Source organism: Haliaeetus leucocephalus, unplaced genomic scaffold, assembly GCF_000737465.1.
Source record: "Haliaeetus leucocephalus isolate CR32 unplaced genomic scaffold, Haliaeetus_leucocephalus-4.0 Scaffold140, whole genome shotgun sequence".
NCBI classification, from domain to species: Eukaryota; Metazoa; Chordata; class Aves; order Accipitriformes; family Accipitridae; genus Haliaeetus; species Haliaeetus leucocephalus.
This window is the reverse complement of record NW_010972576.1, coordinates 5,696,773-5,713,486: the sequence shown is the minus strand read 5'-3', so window position 1 is coordinate 5,713,486 and position 16,714 is coordinate 5,696,773. Positions and strand designations below refer to the sequence as shown.

The 16,714-nt window shown below is 39.2% G+C and overlaps 1 protein-coding gene across 2 annotated transcripts in view; it reads left to right on the top strand.

Moving 5' to 3' along the window:
• The window catches only part of KIAA0922 (KIAA0922 ortholog), a 77,487-nt gene that overhangs the window by 50,882 nt on the left and 9,891 nt on the right, over nucleotides 1-16,714 (top strand). For both annotated transcript variants that reach the window (XM_010586115.1, XM_010586114.1), the window contains exons 17-26: nucleotides 993-1,102; nucleotides 2,752-2,824; nucleotides 4,953-5,095; nucleotides 5,727-5,869; nucleotides 6,205-6,391; nucleotides 8,521-8,706; nucleotides 10,272-10,421; nucleotides 10,985-11,601; nucleotides 13,974-14,128; nucleotides 15,445-15,569. In XM_010586115.1, coding sequence (XP_010584417.1) covers nucleotides 993-1,102; nucleotides 2,752-2,824; nucleotides 4,953-5,095; nucleotides 5,727-5,869; nucleotides 6,205-6,391; nucleotides 8,521-8,706; nucleotides 10,272-10,421; nucleotides 10,985-11,601; nucleotides 13,974-14,128; nucleotides 15,445-15,569 — 1,889 coding nt within the window. The remainder of the gene's footprint in view (nucleotides 1-992; nucleotides 1,103-2,751; nucleotides 2,825-4,952; nucleotides 5,096-5,726; nucleotides 5,870-6,204; nucleotides 6,392-8,520; nucleotides 8,707-10,271; nucleotides 10,422-10,984; nucleotides 11,602-13,973; nucleotides 14,129-15,444; nucleotides 15,570-16,714) is intronic.

Here is a 16,714-nt window from a genome sequence, read left to right as displayed (position 1 = left end):
GTAAGGATAGTTGTTGTTACGCTTTTTCTGGGTTGATGTATGTTTAGCTTGTTTTAATAACAAAGTCTGTGATTAATATTTGGTGATGCTTAGCATTTTCATACTGCTTGTGGATCAGTGAACTCTAATTTAAAACACCAGTTTTGTATCCCCTTGGCTCTTTGATAAGTTCTCTAGCTACCTAGTTGTAATATTTTAATACAAGGAGAGGAGTAAAGCAGTGTAGTCTTAACTAACAATTGTTCGTGGTTGTTAAAGCTTTCCTTGCATCATTGTATAAGTTACATGCTTGTGGTAAAATAATTGAACAAGGGACTAGGGGTAGGATGTACTGTCATTAATGTTGCATGTGGTTATGGGATGGCCTTCCTCATGCCACTGCCTTATGTAACAGAAGCGTGTAAAACACTTGCAGGAGATACACACTTGAGAGATCAGCAGAGCAATGTGTCTTCCAACCACAGTTGTTTCTTCCTTGTTTGTCAGATTTAAGTCACTACTAACCTAGCCTGGGCCAGAACCAATCATATGGAGATAGTTTTCATATGCACATACTGTGAATTACATTAATATTCCATTTGTGCCATTTAATTGCCAGTCATTATAGCAGTGTGTATAACCTGCTTGCACTCAGACTTCTGTAAGAAAGGGTGGCACCTCACTAACTTCACCTTCTTTGGAAGAGCTTTGTTCATGTCTGCATGTGTAAATCAAAATCCAAATGAAAAGGTTGTCTGGGGGTGGGGAATTCTCTATTTTTGCACATGTGGTTCTTCATGCACTCTTAGCTGTTTTTGCAAATGATGACATTGTGGTGATATGTCCTGTTGTTCCATGCAGTTTTGTGCACATATGATTATATTGCATTAAGACAGAAGCCAGGTTGAAGTCCCTTGAGAAAGCAGATCATGTTACCTGTGCTGAATTATTTTACCTTCTTGTTCTCAAGTATGTAGTTTTTAACTTTTTCTTTTCCCCTTCAAACTATTTAGGTAAAATATTTCGTACTAAGAAACCCTTCATCCTTCCCAGTTACGTTGCAGCTTCTGCCTCTTTCTCACTACCCTGATCCCCAAGCTTCACTGGGTCTGCTCAAGAAATGGTAATGAGTATAACTATCTCAGGATACTGTTTTCCCTTTTAAAAGATCTATTTGCCGTGCCTTATGTTTGTTGCTTATTGTTTGTTTATTTTTTTCCAAGTGTAATTTGGGTGGGGACAATGTTCTGACCCATTTTGGAAGATATAATCATGTTCAGAGCAGCTCCCTGTATGACACATGACTTCGTAATGTACCTGATCAGTGATAAAACCAAATTGAGCATGTTTTCATCAAGTTTGTCTGCCAGCCATAAACTATAATTGGTCATCTTTTAAGATCTGAGGCTTAGTGTGAGCTTGTGCGGGCTGCCCAGGTGAGGTGAGCAACTTGCAGAACTGGGCACGTGTATCTCCCTGCAAGGCTGGTTGGGAAGTACACAGTCTATAGACTGATCAGTGAGGAGGAAGGTAACTGAACCTTCCCCCCCCGAAAAAAATTTCTTCTTAGTTTTTTCTTGGGTAAAACCCCTGGTTGAGGAAGAGGAAACAGGAGCCACGAAGAAAAATTCAGGTCCAGAGCCAGTAACCCCACAGTAAATGTTTAGGGCCAGCTAAGCCAATGTTTCTACATTGTTTTAAACTTTCTGTTTTAGAACTGAGAAGATCTAATGAGAAATCTAGATAAGAGCTAGATGAACAGCATAAAGGGTCATGGTGAGGTGGGCTGAAGTTCATGAAAATAAGCCCTGGCTGTTACACTTAACTTTGAAAAACTGTGTAGTTGCTAGGACTATTTGCTTGGTTGGAGCCAATGGGACTACTCACATGCTTAAGTGTAACTTGCTTATTCGGGGTCCAAATGCCCGTGTAATTGCTTCTTTAACCTCATTTCTTTACATACATATGTGTATGTGTGTATATATATATGCATGTGTGTATATATATATATATGCACATTAATAACTACATCTGTTTGCATACTAAATATAATTTCCACATAGACTCTTTCTAGTGGTTTGAAATTACATTTTCTCTGTATTTGCACTTTTTTTCTACAGATCTTCTAGGTTTACCAGAAATCATGTCCACTAACTGGTTCTTTTTAAGCTAATGTCATAGAAAATTGTGGCAAGTGAATCTCCAATTCAGTGTCTGGAGGTCCATTAGTCCTCTGTAATCTAAATTTTACCTATTGTTTTTAATACCTTAATGTCAAATGCTTGTAATTTTCTCTCAGGCAAATAATCAACTGCTGTAAGTGAACTGAATTTGCAAAGTATGTGAAAGAAAAATAGGAGTTTGTCTGAAAAAAATCATGAGCAGAAGGAGGGATGTTTGAGTAAATTAATGAGATTTGATAATGATTATTTCTTAACACTTAAGTGGGCAGAAAAAGCTTCCAGGCATTTGTGTTTGTGTGCCTTAGAAATTGTATTTCTTGATTGTGATCTTTTGCAATATTGTATGCTGAGAGATCTAAAATGCCCAGCCTTTTGTCTGTTTTCCAAATGTGTGGAATCCACATAAAACTGATTTGTAGTGTATTCTGTTAAAATTCAGACTGACATTTCCACTGTATTTTGCATATGGCAAAATGCAATTGTAAAAGTATTCTTTATTTAAGAATAAATGTCATCATGTGAAAATAAGTCATTGTAATTCTGACAGACTAGGTTTGAAGTGCTTAATTTTTTGTTTTGATTTATTTAGGTTTGACATAAATGTGCAAGCTATTAATTTCACAACCACTGAATTCAGGCTCATGGATGAATGTTCTCACAGGGTAAGATGGCTAATTTTGATAGAAGTGGTCTGACACACTAGAAAAAACTTTTTCTAGCTACACTACATATAGTTGTTCCCAAGTGCTATTTAAAGCAATTTAATAGTGTTTCCTTGATTCTCTGTCAGGCTTGTATCTTTGCAGTTAATTTTTTTTTTCAAAGTTTGAGTCTGTTTTGAAAACAACTATAGGGAGGGAGCATGTGCATGCTTGCCTGCATGTGTGTATGTGTTGAAGAGGCCACCCTTTGCATTCTGTGTTGGGACTTATATTTAGCCCTAGGTTGACCATGAAGTGTAAGGCTTTTGAGTTGGTGTTGTCAGAAGCTAGCTTATAATCTTTTCAGTAGGGGGAATACTCTCCAGTAGTTCAAGGGAGGAGAAGGCTGTTTTCTACACTTCACCTCAGTCTCATTGCAACTGCGGGATTCAGGTTGGAATGTCATGGCTCTCTGGTTCTGATTGCCTCATTTTTAACATGACTGTGATAACACTTGACTGTGTCACACCAGTGCTGAGCTGTGGTTATACCCTGGGGGGTTGTGTCATGGATGACAGAAATAGAGAAGATGCTGTATCAGGGATGTTGGCATATTCTGACAACCAGAGTACTGTCCAGGATACCTGGAGAATTCTTCTTAGACTTCTAGTTTGTGCAAAAGCCTGGAATTAACATACTTTCCTTGCTGTTTGGGCATGCTGCAGCCACATCTTTAATGTCCTATGTAGATACACATTTCTGCACATATGCTTTAAGACCTTAATGAAAGATTAGTACCTTATAAAAAGAAAAGATTATGTTTGCTACACTAATCAAAGCTGACCTTTCCTTTCTGGCAACAGTTGTAAGAGTTGTTGTAAAAGAGAGGAGACAGCAGTTCATAAATCCTAGCCTGTAGGCACATGCTGAAAAAGAGAAGGTGGTTCCACTAGTACATGGGTAGGACTGAATTTCCGCAGTCCTATATACCATACTCTTGACCAAATGGAAAAATAGTGGTAGATCTTGACATCAGTGTGTGCAATATCTGTTTTTCATTAGAGACTTGAGGAGCTAAGGGGAACATGTATGGTTAGATAGGTATTCAGCAGTATGAGACAGATCTTGCCTTGTTAACCAAATCACTAGTTGTTAATATTTACATTTTTTAATTTGTCATCATTTACCTAGTCACTTTATATAAATGTGTAATGAATTGTTAGGCTCACATTTGAGTGCATGTGTATCTTTGTAGGGAGTGACAGGGTGAAGTTTGCACATGCTGTATGTGGTTTGCTTTTAATAAATATTGACTGTTAATGCAGGTTCTGAAACTTCTTTGTATGTTCTTTTTTCACAAAATAGGCTAAGAATAAAAAACATTTTAGACTGGAAAAGATCAGAAAAGCCATTAGTACAACAGCCGTGAATTGAAAAACAACCAAGCAAGAGCCTATTTTCTAATGATTATGGTTCTTTTGACTGCTATAGGTGTCTGATCACCCCTTTCTAAGATGCCCCAGTTCTGGAATAGAAATTTTTAGGGCTATTTTCATTTTTTTAATGGGAAAAAGAATAAACAGCAGCATTGAAACAAACAAACAAATGTACATTATTTCCAGACTCAGTGAACTTCTGGTAGTTCTGGTCTTCAATTAATATGGTAGGGAGTTCACTTTGGCTTGTTTCCAGTGACTCAAATGATCAATGCATTTGCCAACAGTCCTTTTCTCACTTAAATCAAGTTGCAAGTCTTACGCTGAGGGGATAATGGTTGCCACATTTCCCTGTGCAATCAGTATACTGTCAGTTCTCATTGTGTTGTGAAGTGTTTCAGGATTCCTTGAATACGAAAGACACTATATCCTTTTCCATCTGAGCAGATAAAAGCTGTTTTAAAAAATGAAGTAATACATTCCTCTTAACAATAAGTGCAGTAATATGAACTTTTGCTCAAATAAACAACTTTATCTGATGTTTTATGTTGTCAAATTGAAAGACTTTGTATAACACAACAAGTTAGTTAGCAGTTATTGCACCTTGCCAAAAATACCTTGTGTGGTACTAGGTAAAGATGTAGTGCTTCCTTGATAGAGATCTTTAAACACACGTGTTTTCTGTGAATAAGATGTGCGTATTTGTTTAACAGAATGCACATCAAGAGGATCTCATCAACAAGAAGTGCAGTTCTGAGCTGCTTTGGTTAAGTTTACAGCCACTGGAAACCAGAAAAGTTGGTGTAATTTTTACACCAGTTGACTACAAAAGAGTAGCTTCCCTTATTTTAATCAGGTAAGCCAAGTTTCAGTTGTAAGTGAGAATCAAACAACTCAATGTAAAAATCAATTTGCCAAATCTTGGAGCAAAGACAAATGGTCAAAATTTGGAAGTCAGAATACCTCCAGTTTAATAAAAATTGCTTAAACGGTCTTTGTGTCTTATGTCTCAGTCATTAAAAAATATAGCCTTTTTTTCTTGATATGCGATCAGTGGCTTATAAAATGCATATGAATGTACTGAGGCAATTTTGAGTTGAGAGCAACACATTGGGTGGCTTTGCTATTTTCAACTTAAATCCATAATGATAGGATTTAAGTATCCAGTGAGTCTAATGCGCAGCCACACACTGGTTATCTCTGGAGGAAAAGAGAGTTTATGGAAGCAGCAACCATTTTTACTAGGTGGCACTGTTGTTATCTGGTGACAGTGGACACAAAGCTTGGTCCTTCGCTGTGTGAAATTCACTGGTGACTGGTTCCAGCGTGATCCTGTCGGTATTTAGGGGAAACCTATCCAGGTGTGTCCAGTGATTCTGTTACTGAAACACTGTTGTCTTGGATTGGCACCTAGATAGCAAAGTCACGGTTTTGCAAACTTCATTTGTGTTTTAGTGGCTGATTGCTTGATTTTTATATTATGGCAGAAACAACTTGACTGTTCTGGACGTGGTCAATGTAGAAGGCTTTGGAGCCAAAGAATTGCTTAAAGTAGGGGGAAGACTGCCCGGTGCAGGAGGGTCTCTTCGATTCAAGGTGCCAGAAGCTACACTAATGGACTGCAGACGACGTGAGTAAGAAGAAACAGGTCTCTGATTTTGTAGCTGGCTGCGTTACTCCGTAGTGGTACTGATACGGTACAGTAATGTTAAGTAAACAGAATGTTGAAATAGAAAAAGCTGAAGAGCTTGGTCATGAGAGGTGTAGATTTTGTTTTCTCAAAACACTGACTGAGGATAGTTACAAATTCTAGAAATACACTACTGCAAAACAGGCTGTATTAAAATGTTGGTCAGTTCAGAGTTCTTTATTAGATTGAAAGTAAAAATAGCATTTTATTTATAAAAGTAAGAAAATAATTTTTAAGCACTGTAAAATAATTATTCTTTTTTTTCCCCCTTTAAGAACTGAAAGACAGCAAGCAAATTCTATCCATTACGAAGAACTTCAAAGTAGAGAATATTGGGCCTCTTCCTATAACAATTTCATCAATGAAAATCAATGGTTACAGTTGCCAAGGATATGGATTTGAAGTGTTAGACTGTCAAGAATTTTTCCTGGCTCAGAACTCATCACGAGAGATCAGCATTGTGTAAGCACTGACAAATTTGCTGACAAATTAACTTAAGTGGAAATTTAAAATAACTAATTTCAGTGTGATGGGTTAACCCTGGCTGGATGCCAGGTACCCACCAAAGCCATTCTATCACTCCCCCATCCTCAGCTGGACAGGGGAGAGAAAAAATATAACGAAAAGCTTGCGGGTCGAGATAAGGACAGGAGAGATCATTCACTAATTACCATCACGGGCAAAACAGACTCAGCTTGGGGAAAATTAACTCAATTTATTACAAATCAACCAGAGTAAGGTAATGAGAAATAAAACCAAATCTCAGAATACCTTCCCTCCACCCCTCCCTTCTTCCCGGGCACAACTTCACTCCCGGATTTCTCCCCCAAGCCCCCCCAGCAGCACAGGGGGACGGGGATGGGGTTTACAGTCATTACACGTTATTTTTTGCTGCTTCAACCCTCCTCAGGGGGAGGGCTCATCACACTCTTCCTCTGCTCCAGCGTGGGGTCCCACCCATGGGAGACAGTCCTCCACGAACTTCTCCAGCATGGTCCTTTCCATGGCATGCAGTCCTTCAGGAGCACACTGCTCCAGCGTGGGTCCCCCACGGGGTCACGCGTCCTGCCAGAAAACCTGCTCCGTGGGCTCCTCTCTCCAAAGATCCGCAGGTCCTGCCAGGAACCTGCTCCAGTGCGGGGTTCCCACAGGGTCACAGCCTCCTTCGGGAACCCACCTGCTCTGGCGTGGGGTCCTCCACGGGCTGCAGGTGGATATCTGCTCCACCGTGGACCTCCCTGGACTGCAGGGGGACAGCCTGCCTCACCAGGGTCTTCACCACGGGCTGCAGGGGAATGTCCGCTCCGGCGCCTGGAGCACCTCCTCCCCCTCCTTCACTGACCTTGGTGTCCACAGGGTTGTTTCTCTTACATGTTCTCACTCCTCTCTCCGGCAGCTGTTTCTCTCTGTCCCAACTTCTTTCCTTCTTAAAAATGTTATCACAGAGGGGTTACCACTATCACTGATTGGCTCGGCCTTGGCTGGCGGCGGGTCCGTCTTAGAGCCGGCTGGTATGGGCTCTCTCGAACACAGGGGAAGCTTCCAGCAGCTTCTTACAGAAGCCACCCCTGTAACCCCCCCGCTACCAAAACCTTGCCACACAAAACCATTACATTCAGTCACAGGCACTCCAGTAGCACACCTGCATACAAAATTTGGTGACCTTGGAGTATAAATTTCATAAGCATTTCCCCTTTTCAGTAAGGGTAATACTAACAAATTGATACTATAATAATGTTTCTTTACAAGACTCCATTATTTTTACAAAGCAGCATACATGCTTTTGTCAGTGCATTATGAAGGAATAAATTAAAGTAAAAGAGTTGTCACAATAAGAGAGTAAGAAATGATTTGCCACTGCCTTTTTTTTTTGATTGTTATTCTCTAGCTTGTTGCAAGTAGCCTGACCACAGTCTAGTCCTGTTTTCCTAATATTGCACATAGTGTAAAACTGATTCTTTTAAAAATCCTGTTGAGTGAAAGTCATGACTTAAGCGTAAGTAGAGTTAATAATACTGTATTACAGTAACTGTGGTTTCATATGCAACAAGTGTCACCACTATTGATTGAAAAGGCAAGTCATACCTTCTAGCAGTACCCATGGCAGTCAAATAGAATATTGGTATAGGTCAGGGAAATAAGTGGAAGGAGACAAATATGATGTTTTCTTCTGCTTTCCCTATCTTTCCAGCCTTGTTCTAGACTTACCCTAGTACCTGACCCTTTCTGAAGTAATGCTGCCTGTATGCTTGACAGCTGTGCTTTTGGTAAAGAGTGTTTTGGTTAACATGAGTTGATCATGTGCACCTCCTTGAAAAAAGGAAAATGAGTCACAGTAATGAGTATTGTGAAGAGTCACAATAAAACCACATATTTTACTGCTTGAAGATGACCTCAAGGTCATACCTGTGTTAGGTGCTAATGCCATCTGCATAGTCTAACCAGACCGTGGTCACTTATTTCATTGTCTTTTTTTCATACTATTAAATCAGAAGGGGTTTTGTATTTTTTGGTATCGGCATGACTTCAGAAAATGAAATTCAGCCCAACGATGGGAAAATAACATCAGGTCTTTCTGCTTTTCCTGATAGATTCACTCCTGACTTTACATCTTCGTGGGTAATCCGGGAGCTTACGCTGGTGACTGCTGCTGATTTGGAGTTCCACTTCACGCTCAACGTGACTCTTCCTCACCATCTGTTACCGCTATGTGCGGATGTGGTGCCAGGACCCAGCTGGGAAGAGTCTTTTTGGAGGCTTACTGTCCTCTTCGTAAGGTAATGCTTTCAGGGCCCCTGCACCGGTTTGAAAGGGACCCGCCAGTGAAAGATCAGCAAGCACTTGTTGTTAGGCTTCTGTTAGATTTTTAGTGGTGATAGGGCCTAAATCTTTACTGCGTCTGTCTCCCGAGAGTCCTGCCAGCTGGCTGTGACAGCTTAGGTGTGGTGCAGTAGCTGGTGATGGATGTCAAGCATTTCTTGCTTCTCCTCCTGATAAACTTCCACATTAAGGCTGCAAAGAAAAAGGAATGCCTAGTGGATACTCCCCTTGCTAGAAGACTTAATCCCACCACAGTAGAGATGGACGTGTAACATACTAGTATCTGAACATCATAAATAAAATTGAGTGGACTGGTAGATTATCTTTAAGTATTTCTTGAAAATAAACATTAATTTAATTTATAAAGTTTCAGACAACCGAGTGAGGACCTGCTTTTCCTTCTGCTTCTTTCCTTCTTTCACTTGTTAAAAAATATTTGTGTTTATTGTTAGATTTTGCTAGGCACTTTGCTAAACAGGCTATCCCAGAAAGATGATTTGGCTTGTGTTAGCTGACTCATTGCTTGCACATGGTAAACTGCTTTTAAGAGGACAACAATTAAGGGTTCTGCTCCTATGCGTATGTTTTTTGTCTTCCTTTACTAACCTTTCACATTGTGTAATGTGAACTGAATGTTGTGTTTATCTCAGATGATGTCCAGTGCTTTTGTCACACCAACCCTGAATTCCTACAGCCAGTACTAACAAACAGCGAGTGTGACTGTCATGGTGATACATACATGTGCCAATGCATAACTAACTGGCATGCTGATGTATACTGTGGTTCTACTTGCATTGTTGTTTTGATATTGAATACAGAGAACAAACGAAGCAGCAATAATGACCACGTTACATGGTTCTAGATGCAACAGAAGGAGACTACAGGGATCTGAAAAATCAGGAATTTCTCATTCTGTTTTCCTGCTGACAAAATCTATACTGCATGATTGAGAAGGTTGTTTGATGAGTTACAAAGATTCTTGTTCTGATTGATTTATATTTGGTGCAGTTAATACACCATAGAGAAAGAGAAGATATTTTGCAGCTTCGCTTTTAGCAGAAGTATGGTGGCATTTTGTAGCCCATTTTATGCCAGCATTTTCTCTAGGAAAAGAAAGAGACAGTATTAACTAAATTATCAAAATAATGACATAACTATCATGAATAAATAGAAGGTACTCAGAGGACTGATAAGTATCATACTATGATATATTGCTATTGTGTTGTAGTGAGACTTACTTCTAACTGATCTTCAAATCAAGTATTAGCTTTTTTAGAATGGATTTTTTCTTTGTAAAGCTCATGGCTGAGTTATGTTATTGAGAGGGCTATAAGGAAAAAAGGAAAAGCATGTTACAACTGTTATTTATTTTAAACTGTATTTTGAGTTTTCTCATCTCTCGTCTTACTTAGAATTTACTAACAAAATATTTGAAAAGCGCATTTTGTTAGAAGCTTTTTAACTCTTTCACTGAATACTCCTGAAAATTGTAAACACCAGTATCTGTTGTTTTCTTTGGCAGTTTGTCCCTGCTTGGAGTGATTCTGATAGCCTTCCAGCAAGCCCAGTACATTCTAGCAGAGTTCATGAAATCAAGACAGAGGCCAAATCCTAGTTCTTCACCGCAGCAGAACAGCAACTCTGTTGACGTAATCAGCTCTGATTCCTACAAGTAAAAATACTCTTTTCTTCTTTTGAATTGCTTTTTTTTTGTACCCTGTTTATTGTGGAGTGGTGCTTTCTATCTGTTTGTATTTTGATATTGCTGTGGGCTGGTTTAGAGGAGATAGTGTTCCAAGCAAACTCCTTCAGAGAGCTTTCAGTGTTGTAGTGTATATTCATCTTCACAAAAGAGAAATGGAAGAACTCAAAGGGTTTATTAATCTTGTATATTGTCAGTGGTATGTAGGGTAGAAATTGTGTGATGGAAGTAAAGGACAGACTGTGTGCGGCAGCCGTGGGAAGAATGGAAAATACATCAGTGGTCCTCAAATCTGACCCTCTTGGGTGGTCAGTTAGGCACTTACTCACTGAAGCATATAAGCGTTTGAAGTCTAAGCACATACTTAGAGTCTTGCTCAACTCTCACTGAAATCAGAATGTGCTTAGCTGGTATGATAAATTGAAGACCTAATGCAGTTTCACAGCTTGTGAATATGCCCCCCTTTCTTTTCTTACAATTCATGATAGCTTTGTATATAAAAACAAATCTCAAATAATTTATTTTTTCACCAGGGGAAGCTGCAAGACATTTATGGATTCCTATAGTTCTTCAGATAAAGGTAAAGGGAAGGGCTTCCTGTCTGTAGGCACTTCATCCAGCCGAAGTCAGAATGCAGCAAAGAGAAGTCCTGCGACCTACAGCCACTCTCAGAAGAAACACAAATGTTCAGTTTACTACAGTAAGCAGAAACCAAACACAGCAGCTGGCAGTGCCATTGCAGCTACTGATGAGAAACAAAGTCAGATTGCAGAGAACCAAATCTCAGCACCAAAAGAGGACATTTGCACTGATGTTGTCAGTGAAAACTGGGTAACTCTAAAATATGCAAATGGCATAAATGTTAACAAGAATTTAACTCTTCCAGAAAACTTTCTGGGTAAAGAAGAAAGTGCACTGAAAAATACAGTTCTCATTAAAAATACTTCTTCAGAATGTGATCTGAAAGAAGATCTTCAAACATGTATGTTTCCTAAGGAAACTAACCTTAAAACTTCAGAAAATCTAGTTGAGCTCAAAGAACAGGAGTTCTGTCCTGTGAAGATGTCCAAGAAGCTACCTGAAAGTCACTTGTCCAGAAATTCACCTCAGCAACAGCCAGAACTGCAAGAAATTTCTAGGAAAAATAGTGGTAATTTTTTTCAATTTCTGTCAGTTGAAATTAGTGGATGAAATCTTCTGTTGAGTTCACTGTGATCAGGATTTTGTCTTTTGCTTGGGACAAGGAGATGTGGTATTTCTTATGTGTTCACTATGATTTATCTGTTTACATTCCTAAGGAAACAGCTTGTGTTAAAATTTGTATCATAAATTTGCCTTGGTTTACATATTTCAAGCTTGTGCTGTAGCATTTTAATGGTTAAAATAATTGATGTCATAGATCTGCTTGTAAGGCATGACGTGCCCTTTTCAAATATTCAGAAACATCCCAGTTTGTGATTTTCAGGTCCACTGAAAATCTGATACCTGATTTTTAGAGTCACCAAGCAAGCATGTTTAGTACTGGATATTCAGAACTTCTTTGATAAAACCACCTAAAATAACAAAAGCTGACACTAGAGTATTGTGAAATTATATTTTGTAGGAATCTGCAGATCAACATTTCTCTTAGTAACTGCATAGCTGTATTTTTTTATTTGGGTGGGGTTTTTTGTTTGTTTGTTTGTTTGTTTTTTTAATTGTGGAACTAAGCTGCCTGGGAAGTCTTACCTCTTAGCTTCACAACTCAAAATTTTAAGAACAGCCTAAGAGCACCTGGAGGAAATCAAGAGCAGGGTAGGAGAATGTGTCCTCTGGAAACTTGGCAAAGGAGTTGAATGCTGAAGACTGGCATTTGCTGTAACTGTGCCAGAGTTTATTTAGTGAGTGAGCCATCATAGAGGGAGTTCAGGCCCTACTGTAGTGTGTAGTTGTTACCCTGGGCCCGTTGCTTCCCATTGTGTCATTATCTGTGAGATACAGCAGGTACAAGTGTGCTGTCTCAGATGGAGGCAGGATAATTTCAATCATACTTACAAAGTACTTTAACATTCTTCATGTGCTCCTAAACTGCAGAGTGTTGTTCGTTCTTTGCTTTGAATTAGAAAATCAGATGGCAGGGAAAAAAGAAAACCAGTAATTATGTCTTAACTGCATTTAGGTGCACAGGAAAGTAACTTTGAGTACAGGCTGCAGATACCATGTTTATACATAAACCAATTGGGAGATACTAGTCTTATTTTCATTGACAAAACTTCCACTTTGAGAGAGTGTTTCTGGAGTACTGATAGTTACTTGTGTTCAGTGGTAAAGCACTACAGGTAATCTGCTGCCTTGTCTTTTAGCAGTTGTGGTTTTCTGCACTGTCAGGAATGTGAATATTTCTGTGTTTTAAGAAGTTTGGTAGGATAAATGAAGTCTAAAGAATACCATGTTGCAGTGTTTGTGTCTTGATTGTAGTTACAGACTTGGTTTTGTACAAACAGGGAGTCTTCAAGACCTCAGGTACTCACATGTTTGTATGCTGGAGAACAACGGAGCGTTTTTCAGAGCTCTGGCAGCCTCACTTGCCTGCTGTCTCCGGTGTTTCATTCACATGGACCCCTTTTGCAGTCATTGTGACTGCCTGCTCCAGAGGGGAGAGGGCGGCTGACTCAGAGCTAGGATGTTGTAGTTGGTTGGTAGGTAGGAAATCATAAAAATGTGTGGGTGTACCTTTCCTGTTTGAGAAGACCAGTTCAATGCAATAAGTGATGGCATTTCGCACGCAGTGCAGCCGAGAGTCTCAGTAGCAGATCGGTGTGGACGTATTGCAGATATTTGAGATACCTGGAACCGATCAGAGCTGAAGTTAATTCTGACATGTCCAGCATTGGCAGGGCCCAGGTGGAGGACGGTGACTTGACTGGGCAATTCAGCTAGTTGTTAAGGGAGGCTGCTTCTCATTTTCTTCACCTCCTGGATTTTGTTAGACAAGACTAGTTCTTCTTCCTCAAAAGTCTCTCAAGAAAATCAATTTTTAACGTAGAACTCATCCTAAAGAAAGGATGACTTCCCTTTGTGTTCATAGTGAATGTAGAGGGCGCTTAGGAGATATAAAGCACCAAATAGAGGCTGTCCTTATTTTGATCTACCCATTTTTGAAAAGTCTTCTCCCCACCCAGCTTGCAGGTTTTTTTAGCCCAGTATTCTCTGGCTTCAGATTCTGCCTTACAGATGCGTGGCTGGGACTCAGCTCAAATTCAGATGAGATGAGCAGGACTTGGGTAATTTATGTATGTGCTAGGGGTGCTGGGCCCATAAGCATGAATCAATACAGAGCTACTTTTTGCAACTGCTGTAAGAATTTTTATACAGCATTAGCTTTTGATTTTGATATTTTCAGTGTTGTCAGCCTAGAGGTTAGTCTCCTAGTCTTTTGGAAAGCAACACAAGTCTGTTTTTAAAAAAAGGTAGAAGATACTGCGGTTATGATTGGGAGCCCATTCCCTTCCCCATCAAATGGATGTTACTGTTTAATTCTAGGGAATAGCCAGCAAGTGCCTCTCAGGAATGAAACAGAAAACTGTGAGACTTTGAAAAAGCAGATCAACCTAAAGCCTTCCACGGAGAAAAAGATTAATAAAGGACCTAAGGAAGAGACTCCATGCTGCGCAAAAGAGGAGATTACTTCTTCTGAGGTTTGTATTGTGATATTTCTGCTTTTCAAATTTAAAATGATTTTTTGTTGTTTATTTATATATGTATGCACCTATAGGTATATATGTGTAGGTAGGGATTATTACATACAGTCACAGATCTGAAAGTGTAAATCAGATGAACGAGGAAGTATGCAGCCATGCTGTCCCACATCCATTTCATATTAATGCTGCTTTATAGAATGATGAACAGTTTGCGTAGTAATTAAAACAGTCCTTGTATTGTGATATTGGCTGTATCACAACCAGAGATACTCTTTGTTATTGCCAGAGCAGGCATAAATGTACTGGAATCTAATGCCAGCTGTCAGCCACAGTAATGATGTGGGAACATACTGGGGGGGGGGGGGGGTGTCCTAGATGGGCATATCAGCCTTCGTTGGCATACCTGATCTCCAAATACAGGGCTTTACATCAGAAATTTTCATGTCAGAATACAGCACGCAGAAGCCCCTTAACAGATTGTGAAGCTGCTGAGTAGGATCATTCTTCACCCCCGGTTTCTGAGCTTGATAAACACAGCAGACTGTGCCTTTGTTGCAGGCAGCATAAAACAGTTAAAAAACTTCATCTGGTAATTAGTAAACCCAAGAATTTGGATTATGTTTGTGTCCTGTCTACTGGGTAGTAATCCCATGGCAGAAAGGTGTAAGGAAGAATTGCTTACCATGCTTGAAGAATATGTATCAGAAAAGACAGGGTCTAGTCTTCCTTTGGGAGCTGTTGTTATGAATTTCTTTCCGTGTGTGGTTGATGGTGCTCAGTTTGTTTCTTGCATTTTTTAAAATGACTGTTATTTGTTGGTTAACTTACCCCATAATTTCCTCAGTTGTAATTGAAATGAATGCTTCCCCCAACCCCCCAGCTGCTGAGGAAAAGGAGGATTTATTGCTCCTGAACTTGCACACAAACTGATCATAAATGTGGCAGATGTTTTTTGGTTTTAGCACATTGGGAATTTTATTGACTGCTTTCCTTTTTCTCCCCCTATTTTTTTGTTTCCCTGGAAGTCAGAGCTAGATGCTGTGAGGGGGAAAATGCTAACATTGGGAATTCAAAAATTTCTCTCATCATCTGTTGGTGTCTTGAAGGACAGAGTCTTGGAAAGGCTGGTCAAATTGATGGTGCTGGAAAGACGATGTGCTGTGGAAAGACACTAAATCATGAAGTAACTATGCATTTGGGTCGGGTCGTTTTGTCCAGAGAAATTTAGCTAGAAAAATCCAATGGAGTTCATTTACTGAGTTAACTTCATTTTATAACGTAGGTATTGTCTCAGCTCATATTTTTACCTTTAGCAAGAAGATGCGTATAGGAAGAAGAAACCTCAGGAGAAGAAGGAAGGAAATGTACCAAATATGAATTGGAATAGAAATAGAACATCTAGAAAAAATAAGAAGAAGAATGTTAATATATCTGCAAGGTATGTATTGCCTCACCAAATCATGAAGAAATCCAGGGTGTTGCTGTAATGTTTCTGCAGGTTTTGCATAGTACATTAGGCAGGATTGCTTTATCTGTTTAAACAAACACACTTTAATCCTGGCCAGAGCCTTTCTTTTTAAGAATGTGCAGTACTAAGTAACACCAGAAAAAAAAATAAAATCTTTTTCCATTTGTAAATCTGCATGTGCATAGACACACCCCATTCGGCATAGCAGTGGTTGCTCTCAGTTATAGTCTGGAATTTGCTCTCTGAAGTTTGGATGGTTAACTTCCTTTCCATTGTGTATTGTGTGGATAAAGTCCAGTCGTGTATTCTCTTCAGTGAAAAAAGGAAAACAAAGTTATTGATATGATTCCACCTTCAGGAGAATCATCTGCTTTATTGAGTAACTGAGGGAATGTTGTCTTCTAGTAGTTTTGGAAGAGGAAGAGAAATATGTAGAAAAGGGACAGTGGCTTGCATTTTTGCTGCAATGATTGAAAAGATTAGAGCAGCACTAGGCTCTTAATTATTTTTTCATATATTTTAAATTTAAGTTATTTTGGTGGTTGTTAAAAAATACCAGTTATAAACTGCTGCTAGAATAGAAACACTTATGAGGAGAAAATCCTCCTTCCCTTCCGCCAGCCCTTTGAATTAAGGTCATGATCCTACAAAGCCTTCACAGATTTAATCTTTATTGCGAGTGGTCCTATTGAGGTCAGTGGACTTAACAAGGAGATTGTAAATCTGAAGGGGTTGTTATAACTCCTTATAAACAAATTACTATTTGTTGTGTGGGAAGTCAGCACATGTAAATCTTTGCAGGGTGCACACCTTTGTAGGTAGGAAGGATAAAAAAATGGAAATAAAATACTGAAATTTGGTGTCTGTTCCTTGAACTGATTCAGCAGTTGCTGCTTTCTGAGTTAAGATGTAACTGTTTCCTTCCTGTAGAAACTTGACAGCTGGATTTTATTCATTTTCCCTTAATACTCTCCGATTATGATATTGGATCCAGATATTTCAGTTTTACTAGCAAAAACTTAAGATTACTTCAGATGATGGTTTTATTCTAGTTATAATTATGCCAATGAAATAGACATAGGGCACATTTTTCTGTGTACCTAGATCTTTGTACA